We start from the raw sequence: 9,080 nt of genomic DNA, 5'->3' as shown, positions 1-9,080 counted from the left end.
ACACTGAGACCCCAAGCTGGCATCTCCAGCCAAACCCAGTGCAGACCTGGCCTCAGCAGGAAGAGCTCACGGGAGCCCAGCAGATGCCACCCAGAGGCCAGGGTGTGTACTGTTCTGCTGCTTACCAGACTTCTCTGACTTCGTCCTGCCAGAAACTGCCAGAACTGGGAGGGTCTGGAAGCTGACAAATGAGCCTGTTGCCTTTTCCCAGAGGCTGGTGGAGATGGAGACAGACCGCTCACCAGCAGCCTGAGGCTAACCACAGTGTGGACAGTGGCCCTGCCCTAGGGTCCTGGACTCACCAAAAGTTGGAGGGGACCAAAAGTCTCATTCAGACTGGCTGCAGCCCACTACCACTCACTCGAGACCTGTCGATCTTTGGTGTCCTTGCCAGTTACCATGAGCAAAATTGGGGCTGGTGAACCCTCCTCCCCATCCCACATACAGAAAGGTAACCCAGAGGGACACAGGTCAGTCACTTCGGGATTTATGGCTTGATTTGGCTATGACTTGATTTGGGTCACTGCCACACCGGTCTGGCTAAGGCTGTGGGTAGGTCCCTGAGACACTGCCTTCATGGCCGATCACCAGTAGCAGCTTATGGATTTGTATCAGGTGAAGAAAGGGCTGACTGGTCCCTGTGTTTGCAGTGGGAGGTTCCAGAACTTTCTGGAACTGGGAACAGCAGAGTTCGGGATGGTTAGGTCCGTGTGGGTTTCTGTGTTTCCAGCACATGGGCCAGGATCTCAGCCCGATCACCAGCCACTGCTGCTTAGGCAGGCACAAAGTTCCGTGTGTTCTCAGGCTGCGGTGCCAGTTCTTGGGTTGAAGGTTGTGCCCTGGCCTGTACCTGCCCCTTTGGAGGTGTCCCCTCTCCAGGTGCCAGGACACTATGAAATCACTGTGCCCATTTCAGTAGTTGTAACCGCCCCTCCAGCTGTCCCTACTCCACCCAGAGCTTAGGTCCAAAAGGGTCAGTGCAAGAGGACCAGGGACTGCAGTTTGGTCACTGACTGTGCCATCCCCAGAAGGGAACCCTCTCTCGGCCACTTGCTGGGAGGTTCCACGAAGTCTTCCGGGTTCCAACCTGGGCATGATGCTGTCCTCTAACAGCAACTCCAGGCCAGCCAGAAAGGGCCAGAGGATTCCACCGAAATCATCTCCAGCCCCTGGATTCTCTCTTTGGATTGACATGGTCCTAGATCAGGGGCTGGAACACGGAGGCCATTAGACGGGGTGGCTCTCGTGCCTTGGTAGCTACATAAGCTGACCAAAATCTAGGCCGGAGTCGATTCCTCTTAAGTGCACTCATCTGAGAAAATGAAATTTAAGAACAACCAATCACAAACAGCCATAAGCAGTCTTCTCTGTGAAAACCTCTCCCCTGTCTCTTCCCAGCACAGAACTCTGGTTTTTTCAGGTGGGCACTGCCTGGTTCCAGTCCACGTTTGCTCAAGTAAACTCTTTAAAACTGATGTACCTCAGTTTACCTCTTAAAAGGCTTAAAAGCTAAGAAGGGAAAAAAGGACTATTTTGTGACATTTGAAAATTATATTGAAATCATATTTCAGTGTGAATAAATAAAGTTTATTGGAACAGAGCTGGCCACCCGTATGACGCGAGCCAAGTTCACACTTGCTGGCCTTGTTAACCTGGGTAGAAACTCCATGCCCTCAATTCTTAGTGTGGTTTGTTCACTTAAATGTCCCAATACAACCAAAAATTCAATAGAGATAAACCTAAAGTCTTACATTCCAGTCCAGGGCCTCAGCTGCAGAAGTACAGGGTGAGGGGTCCTTTCTTAGCTGCAGCCACGTGGAAGAGAAGCGTCCTACTGGCCTGCTCGGCAAGACTGTGAAATCAAACTGCCTCAGCACTTGAGATGCGGGGGCTTGAGATCCCGGGAAGAGTGTCTGCACACGTCACATGTTCTGGTGGCTCTTTGCAGAGAGGCAGTGCAAGCTTTGGGATACTGCGTTCTACTTTCACGCTGTATCTCCCAATTTGGGCTTCAGTGAATATAACAAGCATTTTTAAGACTAGGGCCCAGTCTTAAAGGCCCAGGTGAGTTCACACAGTGTGTGTGGCTTACGCTCAGAGGCTAGGAGATGTTTGTCTAACGTCCCAATCTCAAAGCCTGGATGCTCCCCCAGTGCAGGATTCACTTGCTCAACACTCAGGGAAGAGAGGAAACCCACTGGCATCGCGTTTCCACAGAGGGGTGTCTGGAGGGCTCCCGATGGTGGAGTGTGAGACTTGATCTCGGGGTTGTGAGTTCGAGCCCCACATTGAGTGGGGATTTTTTTTTTTTTTTTAAAGTTTCCATAGAGATCTGAAAAAGATCCAGAAAATGGAAAAGGGTAATCTTGCAAGTGTGAGTGTCCATTCTCTGTACAAGGCCTTGTGCGGGCCTGGGGACAAAGGTGGGCCTGGAGCCCGGTCAGTGGTAGGGACTGACCACAGGTGAGGGTGGACGGCTGCTCTGGGCGCACAGGGTCCACACACCCCAGCCTGCCAAGAGCTGGGCTGAGGGAAGCAGAGCAGAGCCACCATCCATCTGCCACCTGGTTTCGTATGAGGTAACAATGGTCTTTAAATGGCTGAAAGTGATTTTGTGACACATGAAATTAAAATTTCAACACCAGTAAGAAATTTTTACTGGAACGTGACTGTGCCCCTTGATTCACGTAGCGCCCAGCTGCCCTCAAGCAACAGTGCCAGAGCCGACAGCACCCTTGTGACCTGCAAAGCTGGCGCGGCCCGGCGCGGCCGGCTCCTGCCACGGCGGCTCTGCAGAGCAGCAGGGGAGTGGAGGGAGGGGCAGCGTGGTCAGCGCCACCGTGTCGTCTGCCAAGGATGGGGGACGGTGCTCCGCCCCCACCGTTGCTGACTGGAAGCCGCAGCACAGAGGCGCCTTCTGGGAGGCGGCTCGCGAGTGGGCAGAGTGTCCGGACCCGCCAGGAGCAGAGGGTGTGTGTGACCAGATGCTGTACCTTCGAGGGGCCCAGGGCCGTCCCAGGGGACTGCAGAGTGGACGCACCAGCACAGCTGTGGAGACAGACTGCCAGACCACCCCAGCCAGGGGCACAAGGACGAGGGGGATTAGGTCTCTGTGCCCCTTGGGCAAGGAAAGGAAGTGCTAATCCGGGTGCCTGCCCGCTGGGCGGCTCCTGGAACTCCCACCTGGGAGTGGAAAAGGGCCTTCCCCCTGCAAGCGCTGAGGGGCTCCGAGAGCCTCTCGGGAAGGAGCTGTGCGTGTTCTCACAGATGCCAACAACGGGGTGGCCTGGGAAGTGCCTCTCCTCTGCTCGGCATGTAACTTAGAACCGTGGAGGCCCAGCCACGTGGCCCTGTGGTGGTGGCAGAGCTCGGAGCACTCGCCGGGACATGTAAGCCTGGCTCAGGCCCTAGGTCTCTATTCCTGGTTGCACCGGCCAAATTCCAGTAATCTTGCACAGCGGAAGCCCCTAAATCTCAACGGCTCACAACCCTAAAGGTGTGTCCACAGGAGCCAGCAGGGAGAGCCTCTTGAGGCCCCCCAGGTGGTCCTGCCCCTCCAGCCAGCCTGCACGGTCACTCTGGCGGTCAACAGACGGAGGACACTGCCAACAGTGCAGCCCGTCCAGATCGGGAGGGAAGGCTGACCACACCAGCTCCCCCATCAGCTGTTTGACTTAGGGCAAGCCTCTGACCTCCGTCACGCGGGGAAGCTTCAGCCTGTGAGTTAGCGGGTGGACACACGTGCAGGATGGAGACCGGTGCGCAGCGCCTGCCCTTATACCCGTAACAACCCTGCGCTCGCGGCTGCGCTGCCCAGGGACCGGCCTGTAAGGGGTGATGGAGAAACCTGTACCGAGAACGGACTTCGGGTCACAGCTGGTCGATGATGTCAAGGGCTTTAAAATGTTCACATTTTGCCTCCTTTGTTCCCATTTCCAAACGGTTTCAGTACATAAAATGGTTTTACCACTAACCAGCACTGTGATTTTTAACAACACAGCCTCTATGGTCTGTGTCACCCCCTCCCCTCCAAAATCTGTATGTTGAAACCCTAACGCCCAGTGTGACGGTCTGAGGAGCTGGGGCCTTGGGGATGTGATTCGGCCATGGGTTCAGAGCCCCCAGAGCGCTCCCGCACCCCCAGAACCTTGTGAGGACACGGAGAAGGCTGCACCCTGATTCCGGACCATCAGCTCCAGAGCTGGGAGAAGCGAACGATGTTGAAGCTGCCCAGCCTGTGGCGTTTTGTTTGTCGTGTCAGGAGGGACACGGCACACCCGCCAAGGGGAAGGGCACGTTCGGCCACCGCTCGCACCAGCGGTCACACCCGGGAAGAGAACGGAGCTGCCACACACACGCTCACTGTAAGTCCGTTGCCGTGGCTGGCTGTGGGCAAAAGGACTTTGAAATTCCTTTTCCTTAAGTTTGTTTTTACTTTTTTTTTTCCCTGAACATGTCTAAGGGTCACGACAGACATATTGGCACAGAAGGCCTCCATCACTGGGTGGGCGGACATGGTGCTCAGCAAGTACGTGGGCCAAACGGCAGCTTGGATGGCCCAGTCCAGCTCCCATCCTCGGGGCAGCGGGGCCCCGGGGCCCCGGATGACCGCGGATGCTGCAGGAGACAGAATCCGCGCCCCTCAGTTGAGCCAGGCCTGGGCCCCACCTGGGGGCTCCACCTGGGAGCTCAGCCTCTGAAACCCTACCTCTGCGTGCGCAGCCCCACGCCACCTTGTCCTCAGTGCCCCACACCCACACTGCCGTGACCCTGCCTCTGAGGGAGAAGGATTAACTGAGAAGGTGGGAGTGCTCTGCCCTCGATGGGGCCCTGGCACAGAGCAGGGGGGCAGGAAGGGGGTTCTGGGAAAGGGCAGGGCTCATGAGCTGTTTTTCAGGGGAAGTTCCTGCAGGCTGCTCAGACCTATTTATCCTACAAGACTTGTGAGCTGGTTGCTTAGCGGAGAGACCATGGAGGTGGGGACACCGCCAGGGGAACACAGACTGACAGCAAACGTCTCTGCAAAAAGCAGGACCCACGTCCCCTACCTGGGGGCCGGTTATGCTGGGAAGTGCAACACTGGCCACGGGCCTGAACACTCCCACCCTGGAGGCACCCAGCAGAGATCCCGCTCTCCTCCACCCTGCACTCTCACTGCCAAGTACTGAATTGTGTCCCCCGCCAAGTTCATGTTAAAGCCCTAACCCCCGTGTGACCGTTTATGGAGATGGGGCCTTCAGGGAGGTGATTAAGGTTAAATGGGGTGGGGCTCCGACCCAACAACAGGACCGGTGTCCTTAATGAGACGAAGAGAGAGCTCTCTTCTCTCACACATGCACGTGGCCTGAGGAAAGGCAGTCTGCAGGCCTCTGACCGGGACCTGACTCTGCTGGGACTCTGATCTCGCACTGCCAGCCTCCAGAACCGTGAGGAAATAGAATTCTGTTGTTAAAGCCACTCAATCTAGAGTATTTTGTTATGGCAGCCCGAGCTGCCTGAGACACCCACTCAGGGGATCCCAGGAGAGGCCCCTGTCCCCCTGTCCCCGACTCCACCTCAACCCTGGCAACAGCCTCTCCACCACAGGGCTCCCAACCCCTGCCCTTGTGCTCTACTGTGCTCACAACACAGCAGCCAGGGAGATCCAAGGACTAGAGCCCAGGACTAGAGCAACTGTCAGATCACACTGCTCTGCTCAGAGTAGAGCCGAAGTTGTTACAGAGCCCCCGGGCGTGCCCTCCACACCCTCTACTCACCCCTCACCCAGCCACAGCTGCTCGGGCTGTGCACCAGGAGCTGCTGCCCCCACCCCTCAGACTGCTCTGCTCCCTTACCTCCTTCAAGTCTTTGCTCATATGCCGTGTCCCCACCCCATGACCCAATTTAGGATGACAGCCCAGCTCTTCCGTAATCCTGCCTCCCATCCTGGGACCCTGCTCTATTTCTTTTCTTTCTTTCTTTTTTTACTTTAAGATTTTATTTATTTATTTGAGATAAAGACAAACAGGAGTGGGGGCTAGGGGCACTGAGCGGGGAGCTGGACACAGGGCTCCATCCCAGGACCTGGAGATCATAACCTAAGCCCAAGGTAGACATTTAACTGACTGAGCCACCCAGGTGCCCCTCTTCCTTTTTCCTTTTGTAAATATTTATTTTAGAGAGAAAGAGAGCGTGAGTGGGAGGAGGGACACAGGGAGAGAATCTCAAGCAGACTCCTTGCTGAGCAGGGACTCTTGATCCCAGGACCCTGAGATCATGACATGAGCCGAAATCAAGAGTCAGATGCTTAAGAGACCAAGCCACCCAGGGGCCAACCCCTGCTCTGTTTCTGCACCACTTACCCTCCTCTGAAAAGCTTTGCCAGTCATTTTGTATTATGCATTTTGTAATGTCTCCCCCTCACCACTAGAATGTTGGCTCCATGAGGTCAAAGATATAAGACAGGAAAATGAGATGTCCACACTAAAACAAAGGGTTCACAAAAGCTAATAAGCAGATGCTACATGAGGCCAGGCCAAGTGACCACACAGTGTCCACAAAAAGGCCTTGACCTGGACACCCGATGGCAACCAAACCAGAACCACACATGGCCCCCCCACAGCAGCAGGTGCCCTCACCCAGTAATAAAACCAATAGCCAGGGGAGGGTGTGCAGTCTGATGCCCACCCAGGAGGACGCTTTTTTTTATAGTTGCTTTATTTCCAATAAAAAGGGAAGATCAGCTTTCTCAACTAAACAGACAAGGACATGATTACATTCAAACATCTCAGGAATGCCTCCTGGAAGGGCAGGCTTTGTTTGCGGACACCTGTCGGAGCCAACTCTCCCCAGGTGACTGCAATGGGGTTGCAAGCACGGTCAGTCCTGCAGTTTGAGCTCACACCTCTTCTCCAGGTCGGCCATCTCCTTGAGGACCAGGGCCACACTGTACCGCAGCTCCTGGAACTTGGCTGTGGGGATCTCAAAGCGGAATGCCGACCCATCTGAAAGCTTCAGCTGCATCAGGACACTTGGCTGCAGGGAGCGGGCCAGGGCACTGGTGGAGATTGCCACGTCCACCCTCCACCACAAGCCGGCAACATGGGGCAGCCAGGCCCCCTGCTGCCCGGCCACAGAGTTGAGGAGAAGCCGCTGGCTCCCAAACACCACACTGGCCAAGTCTGTGACCAGGTCTTGGGGGATGCAGAGCTCCTGGAGCTGGTCCTTGAAGGCGTCAGGCTTCAGGCTGGCTGGGGGCAGCCGGATGGCCTGCTGGAGCAGTGTGTTTGTGCCGGCAAGGAGGACACCCAGCCGTTCCTCCGACAGGTCTGCTCCAGCCCTGAGGCGCTGCACAGCCTCCCGGCAGTCCTCTCCCTGTAGACTGCTGACCACCAGCTTCAGCAACTTTCTGAACGTGCCCCTGTCCAGGTCTCCCAGGAGCCGGGGCATTGCTGCCACTTCTGGGGGGAGCTGGGCCCCCAGGAAACTCACCCGGCCACTGTGGCTATCACCAGGGTAATGCAGGTATGGCGCTGCAGTCCCCAAGCCAGACATTGCTGCTTCCTCCTTTTCGATCAAGCAGCCCAGAAGAAAGGTCTCAGCTGCAACTGCCAGGGGCGGGGAGAAGAGAAGTCCAGTGACTCCCGTGTGCTCTGGGCCAGAAAATGAGGACTTCAAGATGCTGACAGCATGAACCACCTACGACAGCCAATGTGATGGGAGGTGCCCTGAGAGCAGGTGGCAGATGGGCCCACTTTAATCCCGGCAAGAGACGAGCTGGCAGGGAAGGGAGGCAGGGTGGGCAGGAGAAGAGAACCAGAAGACAGGAGAGGACACGTAAGTTCTTCAAATACATAATGGAGAAAAGAGTGAAGGAGAAGAGAAGTCCGGAGAACACAGGGATTAACAGCCACTGCTGCTGCCAGCCGTGACCACACTAAGCTCCGTCAACCGTGAATCGCACGACGGCTCCGCGGGAGCCGACAAGGAAACCGAGGCTCCAGCACGACTGCCCAAGGACTAGAGCCCAGGCCTGTCCATCGAAAGTCCCCACCGTTTCCACAGCACAGGAGAAACCAGACAGGCAGGCGGGAGGGGCACGTGACAAGAGGTACCGTGGCACCTGGAGAAAAGCTCGGGGTCAGTACCTGACGGTGTAACGTCACGGCACATCCCAGGTGACCAAGCCACACGCACAGGACAGAGCTCGGCGGAGCACAGAAGGGTCCTCACCGCACAGCGAAATGGGGCGCGGCGAAGCGCGGGGCAGCCCGGGGGCACAGGGGGTCCTCCACTGGCTGCATCGTATCGCATTCTCCCGGGAAGGCAGGGCCCCCCTCGCCCCGCCCGTCAACGACCACCCACTGCCCAAACGCGGGTGTTCCCCAACTGCCTGGCGCCTGGCCCCCATCAGGAACTGCCTTCCACTGCCCCGGCCGCGCGACGCTCAGACCCTGCTCCCGGGAGGACGGCGTGCTGCCCCCCGCTGACGCTCTCCGGGCCACCGGCCCCGAGGAAGCAGCCTCCGGAGACCGGCCCGGCTGGAGTCGTGGCCCGTGCTCGCCGGGGAGGCCCTGGCCACCTGCCGCACGGCCGAGCGGCCGCCCACGAGCCGCGGACCCGCCGCCGGGCCCCGCCCCACGCAGCCGCGGACCGGCCTCCAGAGCTTCTCGAAGGGAGCGGCCAAGGAGCCACATCGCGGTCCGCTGCCTCCGCCCGGAAAGAGGGACCCCACCCCCGTGCCCCAGAGTCCGAGATGCCCCCGCACCTGCAGAGCGCGGCCTGGGGCTACGCGGCCCCGCGAAGCTCCGCGGCGCGGCCACACCGGAAGCGGGGCCAGATGCCCGGAAGCGACGCAGAGACCCTTCCTGGCAGCTCTAGGACGCCGGGAGGACCCGGCGCTCTGTGATCCGGTCCTCAGAGCAAGGCGTTTGTCCTGAAGGGGCTGAAGGGGGTCAGAGCCTGCGGGATGCACCTGCAGCCGTCGTTCTGCGAGGATGTCAAAGGCCCTTCACGGACGGGCGGGTCCCGGTCTCCGCTGGGGGGTCTCTGGGGCGGGACCCTCATCCACCAGGCCGGACCAGGAGGGTCCAGGAAGAAGG

The 9,080-nt window shown here is 57.9% G+C and overlaps 1 protein-coding gene across 3 annotated transcripts; it reads right to left on the bottom strand.

The window, feature by feature from the left end:
- Positions 1–6,678: 6,678 nt before the first annotated feature.
- On the bottom strand, positions 6,679–8,841 carry COMMD5 (COMM domain containing 5). Of its 3 annotated transcripts, none has more exons than XM_035012220.1 (2): positions 8,747–8,841; positions 6,679–7,755 (listed from the first exon to the last, which is right to left on the bottom strand). In XM_035012220.1, exon 2 carries the CDS (start codon positions 7,531–7,533, stop codon positions 6,859–6,861), a length of 675 nt encoding a protein of 224 aa, XP_034868111.1. In that variant the 5' UTR covers positions 7,534–7,755; positions 8,747–8,841; the 3' UTR covers positions 6,679–6,858. The 3 variants fall into 3 exon arrangements, with proteins under 3 accessions (XP_034868111.1, XP_034868112.1, XP_034868110.1); XM_035012221.1 differs by having other exon boundaries at positions 6,679–7,586; positions 8,747–8,836; XM_035012219.1 differs by having other exon boundaries at positions 6,679–8,101; positions 8,747–8,792.
- Positions 8,842–9,080: the final 239 nt, after the last annotated feature.

The sequence above is a fragment of the Mirounga leonina genome, unplaced genomic scaffold, assembly GCF_011800145.1.
Source record: "Mirounga leonina isolate KUSES-001 unplaced genomic scaffold, KU_Mleo_1.0 Mir_165, whole genome shotgun sequence".
In the NCBI taxonomy this organism is placed as follows: Eukaryota; Metazoa; Chordata; class Mammalia; order Carnivora; family Phocidae; genus Mirounga; species Mirounga leonina.
Note: the sequence above shows the minus strand (reverse complement) of the source record. Positions and strands in the feature narration are given on the sequence as shown.